Genomic DNA, 19,182 nt, shown 5'->3' with positions numbered 1-19,182 from the left:
AACATCAGCTACAATATCTCTAGTACCACGACCCCTTCTGAAACCAGCCTGGACTTCTGGTAGTTCTCTGTTGATGTGCTGTTCCAGTCATTTATTTCTTATATTTATTTACTATGTGCTTCTTATATCACTGTTTTTAATAAAATAATTTTAATCCCTATCTCCATTTCTGCCTTTTGGGAAAATTGATGATTAGAGACCTGTATTTTGCTTGTAATTGAGAATGTTAGCAAAAAATATTGATTTTGTTTCTCCTGTGCAGTAGAAAGAGTTATGTGAATATCTAATTATTTATCTGCTTGTTCTGGTCTCTGTGCATCTAAATATCCATTGTAGTAATAAAAAAAAAATCATGTGAACCTTGTGAAGTCTGAAGATTTTTTAGAATTGTTGCTTTGTGTTGTGAATGTAATTGAAAAAAAGAAAAAATTGTTGTTTTACTTGATATTTTTTGCCCTTCTAATAATGTTGTATTTTATGTTTTATATTCCTAATCAGTATAAGTATTGTAAAATCCTTGTCAAAGTGGATGAGTTTTATTAGCATTTTTGTCTTTTGTTATATATTTGAAGGGAAAATAAGTCTGTCATTGTATCAACATTTATGTTCACCAACAAATACAAGTAAAAAGAAAGAAAGAAAGGGGTGTCTAATGTTGCTGAAAGATCCAGTTGGGGCTGAAAGTATCATCAGGTTTCACAGTGGAAGTTGTTGTTACTGTTATGTGTCATCGGGTCACCTGTGACTCATAGTACAACACCCTATGTCCAACAAGCCTAAACCCTGCTCTGTCCTGTGCCGATCTCACTGTCTCTGGTACACCTACCCCGATTACCCCAGTCACTGAATCAATCCATCTCATAGAGGGTCTCCCTCTCTTGCCCTGTCCCTCCACTCTCCTAAACATGATGTCCCTCTCCTGGGACTGGTCCCTCCTTGCAACATATCCAAAGTACGTCAGATGAAGCTTCAGAATCCTTGCCTCCAAGGAACAGCCCAGTTTAACCCTCTCCAGTATGAATCTGTTAGTTTTGTTAGCAGTCCATGGTTTGTTTTCTTAGCAGTCAATACTCTTTTCCATTACCACAGCTCAAAAGTACCAATTCTCCTATTACCCTTAGTCATTGTCCAATTCTGATGCATAGCAAGTGATTGCGAAGACCATGGTCTGTATCAGGCGCACCTTATTCTTCAGACTGACATCATTGCTCTTCAATTCTTTGGAGAAGTCCCTGATGGCAGACTTTTCCAATGTAATAAGTCTTTTAATTTCCTGGCTGCTGGTACCAAGAGTGTTGACTGTGGAGACAAGCAAACTAACACCATTAACAATCTCAGTCTCTTTACCATCTATCATGATGCTGCCAGTTGGCCCAGTTGTGAGAATCTTTGTTTTCTTGATATTGAGTTTCAATCCATATTGAAGGCTGCAGTCCTTGACCTTCTGCAGCACCTGCTTCAGGTCCTCTTTATTATTATGGACTTTTTTTTTTTTTTGGTCATCCATGAATAACTGAAACTCATTGCCTTGGAATAGAAATCATCTTAAAGCAGACTCCATCAGATTTTTAGAAGCTGTAATCACACAGGAGAAGATTGTTCATCTTTCTCATTCAGAGTGGCTGGTGGTTTTGAACTAATGGAGATATGCAGCCTTTGTATTAGAGCTATTCAGTATGGACAAGGTCACTAGTGCTCCTTATCCATGAAGGATTCATAATGTTTTACAAAACAATAGCTCTTAAGCATTCCAAACTGATTAATAAGGAATAAAGTAAAGCTGACTATGCCCTTGTGAAATTTATCTTCTTTATCTCCATTTTTTCCATCAGTAAAATGGGAAAAGTCTCTCTTGTTGTTGTTGTTGTTATGTGCCATCGAGTCGCCTGCGACTCATAGTGACCCTATGTACAACAGCCCTAAACTCCGCTCTGTCCTGTGCCAATTGCACTGTCTCTGACACTCCCATCCCAATTATCCCAGTCACTGAATCAATCCACCTCATAGAGGGCCTTCCTCTCCTGCGCCGTCCCTCCACCCTCCCAAGCATGATGTCCCTCTCTAAGGTCCGGTCTCTCCTCACAACATGTCCAAAGTATGTTAGACGGAGCCTCAGAATCCTTGCCTCCAAGGAGCCACCCGGTTTAACCCTTTCCAGGACAAATCTGTTTGTTTTCCTAGCAGTCCATGGTATTCTCAATACTCTTCTCCAGCACCACAGCTCAAAGGCATCAATCCTCCTTCTATCCTCCTTGGTCATTGTCCAAATTCTCTGTATACCAAACTACATAATGTATGAAAAACACATAATAAAGTGTCTGGTACTGCAAGCATTCAGTACATGGTACCCTCTTTTTTTAACCCATTGTTTTAGTATGAATTCTCTGAATAAGTTTCAAGTGCTAAATATCTTTTTCCTACCTGTATCTGGTAACATTTCCCCATAATATTTGCCATATGAGCACACTGTAGAGTCAGAATACATAATACTGACTTTCTTTTTCCCAGGATTGTTCTTGTCCAGTGGCCAAGAGTGGAAGGAACAAAGAAGATTTGCCTTGACAACTCTTAGGAACTTTGGCTTAGGAAAAAAGAGCTTGGACGAACGCATTCAGGAGGAAGCCCGTAACCTTGTTGAGGCAATACAAGAGGAGAAAGGTAAAAGTTTCCTAAGAGAGCTCCAGGAGTTTATTCATTTGTGGAAAAGATTCTTTTTAAGTACCAATGTTTCTCTCTTGGGGCTATCGTTATGCTAATTACTAAAGCTATAACAGTAAGCAACTATCTACAGGCTTTGCCTTCATGGAAAGAATTTATTAATCAGGAAAATCTAAAGAAAAAAAAAGAAAATCTTAGTCTTACTGGTTGAATCTTTGAACAGCACTTAAAGCAGCTTTTAAGTATGTGGAAGGTTGAATCTGCTAATCTAAGTCACCTTACTCTGTTCCTTCTCCACTCACTTTCCTTTTCAGAACATTGTTCACACTGCATCTCTGCCCTAGCTTTCTGCACTTCTCAAATATATTGCCACTGTCTCTATTCTCTCAGTACTTTATACAGACCCTCAAAATACGTCTTTGCACATGGTTTTACTATAATTTGCTAAAGACCTGCCTCTCTTACTAGATTATGAATTCCTTGACATCAGAAGCCATGTCTTATTCATCCTTCTCCCCTGAGAAACTACACAATTTTTCTGTTTCTGCAATGAGAAATGTGTAACTGACCATGTGTCCCTTTCCCCTTGGCCAGCTAACATGCTTAGAGTCAAATTCACATCTTAAATCCAACAATTACAGTGGCCACTGTGGCCATGTATCTGAATCTGCTTTTCCCCTTGGATATGACCTATTTTAATTTATATTTCCCTTGCTTCACGTTTTAAAAACCTGTTTCTGGCCATTTTACTTTATGTATTTCTGTTACAGACTGCCTCAGATCCCTTCTGGTACAAGGTGGGAGAGAGATAAATTATTTATCTCAGTATTCCTAGCACCCAGGACAGTGTCTGGCAGATAGAAAATACTCAATAACTGTTTGCTACATTTAATAAAAGGAATAAAGCTATGTGGGTTTTGTGACAGCTAAAAAAAAGAAGATAGATATTAACTACATTGTTGATTGCCTTGCCTTTGAGTCAAGCCCGACTCTTAGCAACCCTATGAACAAAAGGCCTGAAGCCCTGCTACACTATCAACATTTACAACGTTCATAGAGTTTCTGGAGGCATGTTATTTAGAAAGTGGATGCCACTCCTGCTTATTAACTACATTATTAAATTTAAACCTTGGCTGTAAATGTGACTCCGTAGTATTGCCTGGAGTTCTGCCATGTGTCAGATATTATACAGGGCTCTGTGACCAATATTAAAAAATAAATAAATAAAATACTGAAGCCTCTTCCTTCTTCTGTCTCCAGGACAGCCTTTTGACCCTCAGTTCAAGATCAGCAATGCAGTTTCTAATATCATTTGTTCCATTACCTTTGGGGAGCGCTTTGAATATGACAATGTTCAGTTTCAAGAGCTGCTGAAGTTGGTGGATGAAGTCACACATCTAGAAGTTGGACTCTGGTGCCTGGTAAGTAGTTCTGGTACCAAAACTTTACTGAGGATTTTGGAGCTTCTGTGACACTCTGATGGACTTTTCCTTGGGTACTTACTTGCTAAAATAGAACCTGCTGACTTTACTCTTTGTTTCTGCTGCTTTTGATTTTTTTTAAAAACCCACCTTGAATATTTACACAAAGACTACTTCTATTCATTGACATAAAGCACAATATTTGATAATTCATATACTTGTTCTTCTGGGTGATTGGAAAACTCGGAGTCAGCAAAGGAGAATGAAATCATCAAGGAGATGGATCTGCACAGTGACTGCAGCAGTGAGCTTTAGCTTGAAAGAGATTGTGAGGATAATGCAGGAAATCCTACACTGGATTTCCAAACCTATGAACCGTAATGAGAGGAGAATGTGCATGTTTCTCCTGTAGAGCTACTGATGGTATTGAAATTCTGAAAATTCAAGACTTTTCTATTAGCAGAGCAATTCACTCCAGACTTCTCTACCAGAGGTCCCATTTTATGGATATCATTTCACATAAAGAAAATAAAAAATTTATAGTATAAGTATTATAAGCAGTACAATGATAAGTTGAGAAAGTATTAAAGTTGTCAAGAATTTCATTTTGCTTGATTCCACAGTCCATGTCTATCGAAGAAGCCTTTAAGACATTAACCAGTGTATTGCATTGTGCAAATCTGCGCAAATGATATCTTTGAATTGTTAGGGAGACATGCCATTCTGAGTCCTTAAGTACACTTGACCCAAACCATGTACTTTCAGTCATCTCATATGTATATGAAAACAAAAAAAAAAAAGAATAAGAAAAACTAAAGAAGAATGTATGCCTTTGAATTAGAGTGTTTGTGGAAATTACCGAACAAAGCAAAGTCTATCAGAAGAACAGGAAACCTGTCTTGGAAGAAATGCAATGAGAATTCTCCTTAGAAGTGATGATGGTGAATGTTCATCTCACTTACTTTGGGTATGTTAGCAGGAGGTATCTGATAATGAACTGCTGCTGTCGTCAGTTTGATACCTGTGTATTCCATCACACCAGGTTCCAATTAACTGCCAAAAGGACAGAAATGTCTTAGGGGCAAAAATGCAGCCACAGCGCTCCTTGGAGAGAAGGAGGATGAAGCTTCCTCTCTCATACTCTGGACATGTTTCTAGGAAAGGCTATTCCGTGGAAAGGGATAGAAGGGTAAAGGGTCAGTGAACAAGAGGGACTCCAATGAGTCAGTATATTGACTCAGTGATTGCAGCAGTGGGCTCAAGTGTATCAGAGGCAATTAGGATGGCACAGGATAGAAAGGGCTCAGGTCTAGTGTTCATAGGGTCACTATGAATCATTCTTGACAGCACCTAAAAGCAACAGCAGCAGCAGCAGCAGCAAATGAAACTCTTTCAGTGGGTGAGAGCTTTATCCATTCAAGTCATTGAGGTAGACTCCACTTTGATGGGGCAACTCTTCTCTAATTGCATTTTTATTGCCTTCCAGCCAAGGAGCACAACTTCCAGACGTATATTGAACAAAGCTCTTTTATTGTTACACAGGATTGTTAAGAGCTTGTTATTTCAGATGTTGATGTTCTTTCCTGCTTCTCAGTCTATCTTAGTTGTAAGCTCTACTGAAACCAGTCTACCCTGGGTGATCTTGCATGTATTTGAAGTATCAGTGACATTGCTCCTAAAATCACAGCAAAATCAAAGCCACCACTATGGCAAACTGACAGAAAAGAAAGTGGTAGATTTCTCATGTTGGTAATTAAAAATAGAGACTTGATCAGAATCAGGTATCATTTTTGCAAAACTACCTTTTCAAAAGTATATGATTATCTCTTTTATTTAAGTTCCTGTGTTTTCAGTTTGGTCCATCTATCATAACTCCCCTCCTCAGCTTTTCTTAACCTGTTTCATAACTTCAGAAGTTATTCAAGGTCACTGTTGCCAAGCACCCCTTAATTATGATTCCAGTTTATACGGAAACTTTCGTGATCTCTTATCATTTACTTTTGATTATTGAATATTTTGGTCCATTCCTACTGGTATTATCAGTTGACTGTGAGTAAATTATCAGGCAATATTGTCATATAAATACTGGAGCCTCAAAAATAATGGTAACGCCATATAACATGGCCTGTCCTAGCCTGAGTAGTTGTGCTGCTGTTGTCTGCCAGTCCTTCAGGAAGGACTTGTCCCTTAGGAAGTCTCAGAAAAACCAAGTCAAATAAGACTTTTGGCAAGGACAATCCAGAAAGCAAACCTTCCAGTGGAAGTGGCTGAGAGCTGGCTCACAGCCTGAACTTTCATTTGCCCAAGGACTACTCAAATTAGACGTACCTTATAGGTCAAAGTCTAAAGGCACTCGCCCTTAGTTCACAACTGTGGTGAAGAAAAGGAGCCCTTTAGGGGTTTGTTATTGTTGTTGTTGAATAGCATTGAGTTGGAACCGATCCAAAGGCAGATAATCACAAGGGAGCAGATTGCCTCTCCTTCTCCCTCAGAGCAGCTGGTGGATTTCAATTGCATGACTGGGATTGCAGAGCTCTTGTTTAGAGGGTTGTTTAGAGGGTTGCTACTGTGTTAGGTGCCATTCAGTTGAGCAAGTCATAGCAACCCATAGCAACTCTGTGAACAAACAATCTGAAAATTGTGCTCTTCTGTGCCATCCTCACAATCTCTGACACACTCAAGCCCATTGCCACAATCACCGTGTTAACCTACCTGTTTGACTTTTACCATTCCTCTACCTTCCCAAGCATGATGTTTCGCTATAAGAAATAACCTCTTCTAAAAACATCCACAAAGTCTGTGAGATAAAGCTTCACCATCTTTGTCTCCAAGGAGCACTCTGGCTACACCTTCTCTAAGACATATCTGGTTGTTCTTTTGGCAGTCCATGGGATCTTCAGCACTCTTCTCCAACACCACAGTTCAAAGGCATCAATTTTTCTTCTCTCATCCTTCATCATAGTTCAGTTCTCAAATGCATAGCAAATGACTGAAAAGGACATGGCCTGAATCAAGCACATGTTAGTCTTCAAACTGACATCATTACTCCTCAATAATTTAGAGAAATTACCAACTGTACATTTTCCCAGTCCAATAAATTTTCTGATCTCCTGACTGCTGGTACCAAGTGTACTGATTGTGGATCCAAGTAAGATGAAATCGTTAACAGTCTTAATTCTTTCCCTGTCTATCATGATGTTGCCTATTGGTCCAGTTATGAGGACTTTTGGCTATCTTTTGACATTGAATTGCATCCCATATTGAAGGTTGCAGTGTTTAAAATTAGGAAAGGTGTGCATCAAGGCTATATTCTTTCTCCATACCTATTTAATTTATATGCTGGGCAAATTGTTCAAGATGCTGAACTCTATGAAGAAAAATATTATATCAGGATTGGAGGAAGACTCATCAAGTAGCCTTCATTGCGTGGAAGACAAAGCCTTACTTGCTGAAAGTGAGAGGTCTTGAAGTATTTGCTGCAAAAGGTTAAACACTGCAGCCTTCATAATGGATTGCATCTCAATATATTTAGAGAGTTGTCATCGTTGTTGTTGGTAGGTGCCATTAATTCAAGTATGACCCATAGCAACCCTCTGAACAACAGATCTGAACCCTCTCTGGAACCCTTATGGGATAGGAGCACACATTATTTCTACTCTTCCATCACGTGCCATTCATTAGTGTCAAATGTGATTTCCTGGTGAAACAGGGTTTTTCCAGTTTAAGACCGCTTTATGCCTAGAAACTCTAATAGATTTACCAGCACCAGTTTATCACTGTTAGGAGTTCTGAAAAGTGGGCCTTATGCCTATAGAGATAATATGCAACATGTAGATGTTATTCCACGGCTACTACTTCTTCAGGCTAATACCTTTTTGGTGTGAAGGGTTTTCTCTCTTAATCTTTGAATTCCAGTTACTGTTGGTGTCTAAATAAATTGAACAACTTAATATAGTTCTTGTCAAAGATTGAGTCATGGTGAGTAATTTAAAAAATTGAAAGATTGAAAAATTCAAAGAAAGTTTTAAAAGTTCAAAGAAAAATAAAATGAAGCAAAATCCTTTAGATGTTTTGGGGGAAAGAGCAAAGAAAAAAACCTAAAATCAAAGGGAAAGATGCCTAAAATGGAAAGAAGGACTCCAGTTTTGCCAAAGCAGGGGTGGTTTTTTCAATTAACAATAAAATCAAATAGCCAATTCCAGCATCTGTGAGTTGGAAAAAATAAATACAGCAAGGTAGAGATGATGAAAGAACTTAAATGTTGGAAAGAGTAGTCAGTGTATTCGGCTTAGTTAATAGCTCTATACATATATTGCCATCCTCAATCAAAGAGCTAATACAAATAACAGAACTTTTTAAATACAATAACAAATTACAGTCTCTTCTAGAAGCTGTCTCATAAAGCATGATACTGCTTCCAAATAAAAGCTTACTTACTAGTTTTCCTTACTCTCTCAATAACTTGAAGAAGTTGTAGATGTTTGAAGAAGCTACAGATTTATAACAGAGAACTTCCTTCAATGTATACTATTCCTTACCTTCCATTTAATCAAATGACTAGTGACCTGGTGGTAAGAATCTGCACTGCTATCCTGAAAGCATGTAGTTCGAATCCACTAGCTGCTCTCCAGGAGAAAAATGGGCAATCTAAAAAAAGATGGGCAATCTCTCCCTAGCAATTAACTGCCTCTGAAAACTCAATAGAGAATCAGCTGTTGGTTGGTTTTCACTCAATAGTATACTACAGCAACAAAACCAACTATAGAACAGAACACTGAAAACCTGTCTAAACTCATATTTATTATACAGAATAAAGGCAAACAGCTACCTACTGAAATTGATGAATTATGTAGTTCACAGTCAACTTGAACACCTTCCAAAGGAGACTGCAAATTGCAAACAGATAATCAAACTTGACTGAAAGCACAATGAATTGCTACATTTTCCAGATACCTATAGGAAACCTGTCCAGTTTAAGTCATCCTGGTCTGAGTTACAATAGATTATCAACAATACCCAGATTACTGGCAAAATGTAGTGTACTTAAAAAATTAAATGTAAAAAAAAATAATTAAATGTATACAACTTAATTAAATTTCTAGAAAAAACATTAGAGCTTACAGAACTTATAAAATTTATGGAAATAACATTTACACTTTACTGGAGACCCTTTCATTGAGTCTTATTAAATGGAATATTATTTCGCTAGGTAGAATTTTATTTCATTTATTTCCAATGTGTAATCCATCTTATTTTTCCCCTGTCTTGTTACTCAACATAGAATATAATCAAGTCAATAAAATGCCATTTGGATTTTTTTTTCCCCAGGGTGAAAGTACTAAGTAGGCTGAGTGTGAAGGACAATCATCACTTCTCATGGACTTTGGACCCTAGATTAGTGTAGCAAAATGGATTGAGATTCCTGAGGAAATGTCTCATTAGTTACTGTTCAGGTATTCATATCAAATAATCTCTAAAAAAGTTTCTCTATTTCTTGGAAACATCAGGAAGTTATGAGAGTTTGATCTTTAGGAGAATCCTTGTCAAATAAAATTTCTTCCCTTACAGAAATGAGTTTTGACAATTGGCCATTCTTCCCAGAGGCATTGGTCAACGTAATAAACAATCTTACACATGCAGGCCTTCAAAAAGATCTGTTTGCTCACAATCCTGAGGAAATTGGTACACTGGGGATCCTCAAAGATCTCCATTTGAATGAGTACCCCAACTTGCACAGCCTTCTCTTTGAGCTGGCTCTCTGTCCTAATCTGTCAATCCTAATTGAGAACTGTCTACTCAGTCACCTTCCACCACACCTTGTTTCTGCAGGACACACTTTCATCATCCAGTTCTTAAGTATGTAAGGTCCATATATCATGCCATAAGGTCCATATATCATAATACAAGCAGTAGACTGCCATTTCTATTTCACTATCTTTATCATTTATTCATGCAGATATTACTTGGTGTTTCATTGGGTTTTTTATCTGGTTTTTGCCATTTTAAGAAAAACCTTCTTTTAAATGAGCCTAATATATTAAGCACCTAACAACAACGAAAAATATGTTAAGACATAAATTTGAAGGGGTGTTTTCTTTTTTCCTGCATACAAATTAAGTACTAGGTTTAAGGTTTAATATATCTTTTTAATTGTAAGCTTTATAAAGAGCAATGTAGAAATGGAAAAGTACATAAAGATATAAAACTCTAGAGTGCTTAAGTGTACTATAAAATTGTTGTAGATGTCACTAAATTTTACTATCTACTGTGGCTTTTTAGTTAAAATTATGCTTATGGAAGAAATTTGTTTATTACAATAGAAATTATGACATGAGGAAAACCATCAGAAGTTGTTATAGAATTCACATTTGCATAAGATTTAGTTGTGGTTCTTACAAGCAGTCAAGCTGCTGGATTAGTGAAGGTCATTTTGGGGATGGGTATATTTTTACTAGAGAACAGAAATGCTTCTCTGGAATATATGTGTCTGTTAAGATGGAACTTCTAGATGAACCTCCATTGGGTTACCATGACTGTAAATGAATAGGAGAAGATAGCTTATCTTTCTCCTGAGAAGCCATTGATGGATTTGAACAGCCAGTGAACTGAGACTGTTCGGTTAGCAGTGCAGCTTCCTATGGACTAGCAGAGCTCCCTTAACTGAAAGCCACTCGAAGAAGGAAACAAGGGACGATTGTTGCAGTTGTCTGAAAATGGGGAAGAGTGGCAGTATGTTGTCTAAATAATTGCTTTGTTTTGCTCAATCAGCTCTACAATATACTTCCATGGATAATGAAATTCCTTCCTGGACCTCACCAAACAGTCATTAGAGACTGGAAGAAATTGAAAATGTTTGTTTCTCAAGTGATTGAAAATCACAAGAAAGATTGGAATCCTGATGAACCCAGAGACTTCATTGATGCTTACCTCAAGGAAATGACAAAGGTGAGGAAATCTAAGGTTTTCTCATATTTTGTTCTTTCAGAGAAAATTGAGGATAATTAGCTTCCTTTGTTGTTGTTGTTGCTGTTGTTTTGGTGCCTTTGAGTCAACTGCAACTCATAGCAACTCAATGTACAATAGATCTGAAGCCTGCTCTATCCTGAGCCTATCCTGCTCTATCACTGACTCTACCACACCAACATCCATTGTCTCAGTTACTCTATCAAACCATCATCCCATCCTAAGTCTTTCTCCTGTACTGTTCCTCTACCATTCTAAGCATGTTGTCTTTCTCCAAGACTGGTCTTTCATGGCCAAATGTCCAAAATATGTGAGCTAGACATTCAAAATCCTTGCCTCCAAGAAGAAACTTGATTTCACTCTCTCCAAGAAAGAACTGTTCTCTTGGTGGTCTGTATGTTCAGTACTCTTCTCCAGCACCACAACTAAAAGGCATTGATTCTTCTTCTGTCATCTTTAGTTAGTGTCTAGTTCTGTGATGCATAGGAAGTAATGGGGAACAAACGCCATGACTTGTATCATGTGTACCTTAGTCTATAGACTGACATCACTGCTCATCAGTACTCTGGAGAGGTCCCTGACAGCACATTTTCCCAGTGCAATTTGTCTTTTGATTTCCCAACTGTTGATGCCAAGAGTATTGATTGTGGAGCTGAGCAAGCTGAAATTGTTAACAGTCTCAATATTTTCTCCATCTATCATGGTGCTGCCATTTGGTCTCATGATGAGAATCTTTGTCTTCTTGATATTGAACTTCAATCCATATTGAAGGCTGCAGTCCTTGCCCTTTTGCAGCAAATGCTTCAGGTTCTCCTCAGTTTCAGCAAACAAGGTTGTGCCATCTGCATATCGCAGGTTATTGATTAGTCTTCCTCCAATCCTGATGCCACATTCCTCCTTATAAAGTCTATTCTTCCAAGTAAATTGTTCTTCACATAGGCTGAAAAGACAGTGATAGGATGCATGCCTGGCATACAACTTTGCGGATTTTGAATGATGCAGTGTTTTCCCTGCTCTGTTCTGACAACTGCCTCCTGGTTTAAGTATAGGTTTTCTCATAAGCACAATTAAATGTTCTGTGATTCCCATTCTTCTCAAAGTTAGCCACAAAAGAAAATGGAAGGAGTACATGGAGTTACTATACCAAAAATAATTGGCTGACACAGAAGAATTTAATGAAACAACAGGCAAGGATGATGAAGAAGGAAGTTCAGGCTGCTATGAAGGAATTGGCAAAAAACAAGGCTCCAGGAATTGATGGAATAGCAATTGACATATTTCAATAAAGATATGCTGCCTTGGATGTGTTCACCAAGGTGCACCAAAAATCTGGAGGACAACTACCTGGCCAAATGACTATTCCTATTCCAAAAAAAAGGTGATCCAGCAAAGTATGGAAATAATGTCATTAAAATATGCTCCAGCAAGATCTTACTAAAGATTATAAAGATTATCCAAAAACAACTGGGACAGTGCATCAACAGAGAACTGCCAGATGTGCAAACTTGGTATAAGAGGCTGTGGTACTAGGAACATTATAACCAATGTTAGATGGATCTTAGCTGAAAGCAGAGAGTACTAGGAATGTCTGAGTTTCACTGACTATACAAAGACATGTGATTGTATAGATCACAAAAAAATGTGGCTAACCTTGAAAAACTATACTGTAGGGATCCAAAACTATAATCTTTAGAGACTCAACCAACATTTTGGATATTAATTGAGTATTTAATTGCTGCATCTCCAACACTCCTTCAGTTTTGTAGATAAGGTAACAATACATTGACAAATTCTCCAAAAGAATCTTCTTGCGAAGCAAGACTTCTCTCACATAGTTGGGAATGTTGTTGACAGAAGGACCAATCCATGAAGAAAGACATTATGCTTGGAAAAATAGAGGTTCAGTAATAAAGAGAGGAAGACTATCAGTGATTTGAATCAATGACACAGAATGAGATAGTAATTCATTCTGTTGTACATAGGGTCACTCTCAGTGGGACAATGTTCAATGGCCTGTAAAGGCAACAAGAAACATTTAGGATATTGGAATCTTTGAAAGTCTTTTTTTTTCCAACCTCAGAAAGGTAAAAACAGGATCACTATTTCAGATCTTAAAAGTATCATTAACTCAGATTGAGGAGAAAATGAGAAACAAAGATAGAGATGTAATGATATTTGACTTGAGAATACCTAGGTGTGCCTTGTCACCTCCATTCTGATTCCATCTACCCACATCTAAGTAAGTTACGTGTTGTGTCATGTACTGTAGAGCTGGAACTGACCCATAGCTGACCCTCCAGTGAGTTTTCAGAGGCAGTTAATTGCACAGGAGGAGATTACCCAACCATCTACCATGGAGCAATTGGTGGCCCTGAACCACGTGCCTTTGAGAATGCAACACAGCTCCTTGCCCTTAGATCACCAGAGCTCCCTAAATAATCTATGCACAAAAATAAAAATATTATAGATGAAAGCATCATTTCAATGTCTGATGTATCTCTACTAGTTAACTAAGGAGCTCTGGTGACCACATGGTCATGTACTCAGCTTCTGACCTAAAAGGACTGCTTTGAACCCATTAGCCACTCCTATGAAAGAAATAGATACATGACTCTGTAAAAATTATATCCTTGGAAGCTCAGTGAGTCAATTCTACTCTGTCCGACAGGCTTAGAGTCAGAAGTGACTCACTGTCAAGGGATTTGGATTTTTTATACCCAGTTAAATTATCTGTTCCTCAGTGCTAGTATCACATTAGAAGCTGAGTTGAACTTCATAGTATAAAGTCCTCCTACTGCTCATGAGTTGATTCCAACGGTTGGAGAACTTCTATTAATTCATTTTGAGGCTATATGTCTTACAAAAGAGCAGACTCTGTCAGCATAGTTATATCTTTTCTACCTACCTACATCATCTACTTTCCAATCTTACTACAAAGAAGCAAAAAGGAAGCCAAATTGGATGTGTGTCTTTTGACACAGTGACCTTTTCACTGTATATACATCACTGAATGAATCTATGCACTCTTAGCACTTTAAATTAATAATTCCATCTATTGAAGTTGACAGATTTGTGGATTTATTTGCAACTCTTCCTCATTTCACCTTGTTGGTACAGCATTGATACAAATGTTGTCTTCTCTTCAGAAAAGAATGCACTTGCTCTTCAGTATTCACATATGGGACCACACATATAAGAATGTTAATGAACTGCAGGATCCAGAAGAAACTGGTTGAGTATCATGAGAAACAGAAACTAGGGAATATTAAACGTTAACCAAAAAAGGGAAAGAGGTGTGGGGAAATAGAATTAGTGTATGAAACTTCAACTAAGTCTTGTTTTATGTGTTCTGATAACATTAGAAAACGTATTGATTACTTATGTATACCTTTTACATCTCTGTCACCTTATCATGTGGTCTCATATAATTTCTATTTTACGGAACAGGAAACTAAAATAGAGATAAAGTATCTTACCCTAGGTCATATATCCATTGAAGATGTAGCTGATATTGGAACTTAATTCTGTCTTTTTCATAACCTATTCTCCTTCCACTGCACTAAAACCTTCTTCTCAAATTATAGATGTAAGAAAATGATTTTTTATTTAGATCTGCTTCTACCATTTGATCTGGATGATACTGGTGATAGTATCATTTCTCCATTTTTGTAATACTTTGTATTTCCTGACAAAGTTGAACAGAAAATAGTCTTCCTACAAATTTTCTTTCTAACCAGGAGAGTTCAAAGCTGCTGTACGTAGGGTCACTATACATCACAGGCGACTGAATAGCACATAACAATAACATACTGTGACGGGTTTGGAAGCAGGAGTGGCATCCACTTCCTAAACAACATGCCGCCAGAAACTCTAGAAACTTTGATAAATGTCAATAGTTGTAGAGAGGTTCCAGGCCTTCAGTAGTTGTAGAGGGGCTCCAGACCTTTTGTTCATGGGGTCGATATGAGTCATGCTCAACTCAAAGGCAATCAACAACAACACAACACAAAGGGATATTTAGTAACTTGGGCCATTTCATTAGTAATGTAGTACACTGATTCTTGCACTGCTCAATTGAAAGCCATGGACTCTAGAAGTTCAAATTTACCAATGTCTTCTCAGGAGAATTATGGACAATCTTTCATTCCATTTTTCGCCTGAGAAGCACAAAGAAGGTCAGCTACAAGTTGGTTTGGACTGGATAGCAATGATTTGAGTTTCTTTCTACATTTCATCACCAAGAAAATGAGCCTCTGTGTTTTATGGCACCCATGAACTTTCTAAATAAATATGTAAAGGGTTTTCTTCATAGCATACAAGCAATTTATCCTCAAGTTTTGATGAAGAAAACCTTGTCTGCAGCACACTGGACCTCTTCTTTGCTGGAACAGAGACAACTTCTACAACACTGCGCTGGGCTCTGCTTTACATGGCCACAAACCCAGAAATCCAAGGTGAGCAGGGTCTTGCATGTTCCTGTACAAGGACAGATGGCACTGCTTGGAACATACTTTCTAGTACTTGTAGAATAGAGGAAACTCTAGAATAGAGTTTCTAGATGATACCATGGTAGAATGACAAGAGATAAGGTGGAACAGTCATGTGATAGACTCAAGAACTATCCCATTTTTAACTTTTTCTGAAAGGGATCAGGATGAGTTCTAGTCATGCAAATATAATAATTCTTTGTCTCAAAAAAAGGGGGGGCACTCTGGTGGCATAGTGACTTATACATTGATCCTGCAAATAGAAAGTTTAGTAGTTGAAATATGCAAGCAGTACCTCAGGACAAAGGTGAGAACTCTCCTCCCTTTAATATTTAAAGTTAAACATCCTAATGTGTTTAATTTAAGTGGAAGGCAATAGTTTTCCTCAGGAAGATAAAAATCTGAAAAAGAAATTATAAAATTCGTTGACTCTGTATCAAGTTTCATAAAAGAATGCCATTTTCTTATGAAATATCATTTAAAGTGATGACTTTTCATAACATTCTGGATAGGATGCAGGCTCTTCTGGTATATTCCCCAATATGCCCTTTTTTTGATGCCAACTTTAACCCCAATCACTCTGCATGCTGACCTCAATAAATTACGCTACTTTTCCATTGCTCTGTCCTTATGTTCATCCACATGTGCTTCTCCATTTATTAAGAAGGCTCTTGCCCAATTCACTGCATAGCATATCATGAGGTCTTTGAAAGGTTTTGACAGGGTACTACCTCCCTTTTCATATGTTCCCATTTTTCAAGGCGATTACTACCTTTTTTTTTTTCTTGGACAGAACAAAAGGAACAAACACCTCTTTCTATAGGAGTGTATGTGACATGTCATGCATCACTTCTTCACTCATTATTTAACCTCAAAATAATCACATAAGCACACAGGTACAAAGGATTCTGGGAGATACCATCTGTAACTGGACAACAGGAAAAATACTTTCACTTTGAGAAAAACCCCACAAAACAAACCTTTTGGAAACAGCGAGCTGTTTTCTTAAGTGCTATGAATCAGCTCCAACTCACAGTGACTTTATGAACAACAGAACAAAAGCCATACTGACCCTAAACCATCCTCACAATCTCTCTTATGCCTAAACCCCTTGTTGATGTCACTGTGTCAGTCCATCTCATTGAAGGTCTTCCTCTCCTTCATTGATCCATCACTATTCTGAGCATGATGTCCTACTCTAGCAATTGATACCTCCTGATATCTTGCCTAAAGATGTGCGACAGAGTCTCACACAGGACTCTTCTGGTTCTTCTTCTAATGCACATTTGCTTTTTGGTTTGTTTTTTAGTCTGTGGTATACTCAATATTCTTTACCAAACCGCAATGTAAAACCATCAGTTTTTCTTTAGCTCAGGTGGCCTAGTGTTAAGAAGATGCACTTCAGTCCCAAGTATATGCAGTTTGAATCCACCAGTGGCTTAACAGGAAAAGGACGGCCTGTCTACTACCTCTGAAAACCTGCTGAAAAGTCAGCAATGGGTCTGTAAGACTCAGTGGCATAAAACAATAGCAACAACTTCCTTAGTTATTGTACAACTTTCGTATGCATATGAAGCAATAGAAAACACTAGAGCTTTGGTGAAGTACACTTTAGTCTTTAGAATGACACCCCTGCTCTTTAGCACTTTAAAGAGGCCATTGACAAAGGATTTGTCCAGTCCAATTTCTATTTGGTTTCTTGACTGTTGTTTTCATGGATACTGATTGAATAACTAATTGACTAGGAATCCTAATTAAGTGAAACCTTTAATAACACCTGTCTTTTTTTTCATTTACCATTTTGCTTATTAGTCTAGTTGTGAGAATTTTTTGTTGCTTTATGTTGAAATGTAATCCATATTAAAGATTATATAATCTTTCAGCTTCACCAGTAAGGGTTTCAAGTCTTCTTCATTTACTATGAGAAAAGTTTTGCCATCTATGTATAGCCAGTTGTTGACCTGTTTTGCTCCAGTCTTAATGCCACATTTGTCTTAACTATAAATCTGCTTCTCAGATTGAATGGCTGACATGAAAAGATACAATGCAAGGCACTTCATGCCTGACTTTCAGTATCCTTGTTCTGTTCAAAAGTAATGGCATTGGTCTAGACAGGCTCTACAAAAGCCCAAAGAAAAGTAATAAAAGTCTCACTCTTCTAAATCTTCTAATCAGCATCAAGGAAACAAAAATCTTGCAGTTAGACTGATAGGTAAGTAAAAACATGATAGATGGAGAAAAGATTAAAACTATCAACAACTTCATCCTACTTGGTACCAGCAGTCAGGAGATCAGGAAGCTTATTGTACCAGAAATGTCTGCAGTTCAGGACCTCTCCAAATTACTGAGGAGCAGTGATATTAGTTTGAGGACTAAGATGTATTTGATTCAGGCCATGGTCTTTCTGATCATTTGCTATGTATCTGAGAGCTAGACAGTGAATAAGGATGACAGAAGAAGAATTGATGTGTTTGAGCTGTGGTGTTGAGTAACACCAAATATCCCATGGACTGTCCAAGAAAAAACAAATATGTCTTAGAGAAAGTGCTGCCAGTGTGCTCTTTGGAGGTAAAGATTATGAAGCTTCACCTTATATATTTAAGTCATGTTTCTAGGAGAGACCATTCCTTGAAGAAGGACATCATGATTGGAAAGGCAAAGGGTTGGCAAAGGAGAGAAAGATTCAGATAGGTGTATTGACATAGTAACTACTGCAGTAAGCTATGGTGTGTCAGAGATTGTGAGGATGGCCCAGGATAGGACAGGGTTCAGATCTGTTGTTTATAGGGTTGCTATGGGTCATATTCAACTTGATGACACCTAACAACAAAAATAACATTCTTCTAAATATTATCATCAATGTATTAGGATCCACAGAGTTAAATACAGTTGCATAGTTAATAAAACACAAGTATTTCCATTCTGTTATTCTCTGCTTTCAGATCAGATCCATCTGACATCAACAATGATGTCCTTTGTTCCAAAGCCATTGCTAAATCCAGCTTGTATCTCTACCAGATCCCTGGTGACCTCATTCTCCAGCCACTTTTAAATGATTGTCACCAGGATTTTACTGTGTGTTAACAACCCTTCCCTGCTCATCCATATATTTGTGCATGTGAGAAGGGAAGCACTTGAACCCATTTAAGCTCAGCCTGTTTCTCCATTATTGTAGTCCTCCTACTTCTACTCTTGTGGATTCAAGTGATAGTTACGAGTAAGCATACTCCAACCTCAAGTTTTGGAAGTCGGTTCTAACGGGAACCAACTTTACCCTGCCTCAGAAGACAAATAGCACATTCTAGCTTTAAGAATAGTTTCTTCCAAAAAAAAAAAAAATAGTTTCTTCCTTTCCTTCTTTCTTTTGCCTCTTTTCTATTTGCCCTTCTTTCAAATGTGAATCTCTTCCATCAACAGTACAATGTGAGTCCACAAATCAATTGAAATGCACATCTTTTCAGAGTACTGGGTGGGACTCAAACTTTCATGTTGGCCAATCTCTAACACAATCAGATTCTACTGTTAACAAACTTATCTTCAGGGCAGATCTTTTCTTCTAGCCCTTCCAATCAAGTACTGCCTAAAGGCAGAATTACACATTAATTCTACACTACCTGATATTCATTTATATTATACATTATTTTATCCTTATC

The 19,182-nt window shown here is 37.7% G+C and overlaps 1 protein-coding gene and 1 pseudogene across 1 annotated transcript in view; both read left to right on the top strand.

Moving 5' to 3' along the window:
- LOC102856502 (cytochrome P450 2J2-like) overlaps positions 1–19,182 on the top strand; it is a 52,846-nt gene that overhangs the window by 15,159 nt on the left and 18,505 nt on the right. The window contains exons 3-6 of the mRNA XM_006879744.1: positions 2,509–2,658; positions 3,919–4,079; positions 10,848–11,024; positions 15,355–15,496. Coding sequence (XP_006879806.1) covers positions 2,509–2,658; positions 3,919–4,079; positions 10,848–11,024; positions 15,355–15,496 — 630 coding nt within the window. The remainder of the gene's footprint in view (positions 1–2,508; positions 2,659–3,918; positions 4,080–10,847; positions 11,025–15,354; positions 15,497–19,182) is intronic.
- LOC102854180 lies at positions 8,633–9,473 on the top strand (annotated as a pseudogene).

The sequence above is a fragment of the Elephantulus edwardii genome, unplaced genomic scaffold, assembly GCF_000299155.1.
Source record: "Elephantulus edwardii isolate Elephantulus edwardi_28Jun2011 unplaced genomic scaffold, EleEdw1.0 scaffold00005, whole genome shotgun sequence".
NCBI classification, from domain to species: Eukaryota; Metazoa; Chordata; class Mammalia; order Macroscelidea; family Macroscelididae; genus Elephantulus; species Elephantulus edwardii.
This window is presented reverse-complemented; position numbering and strand designations above follow the sequence as displayed.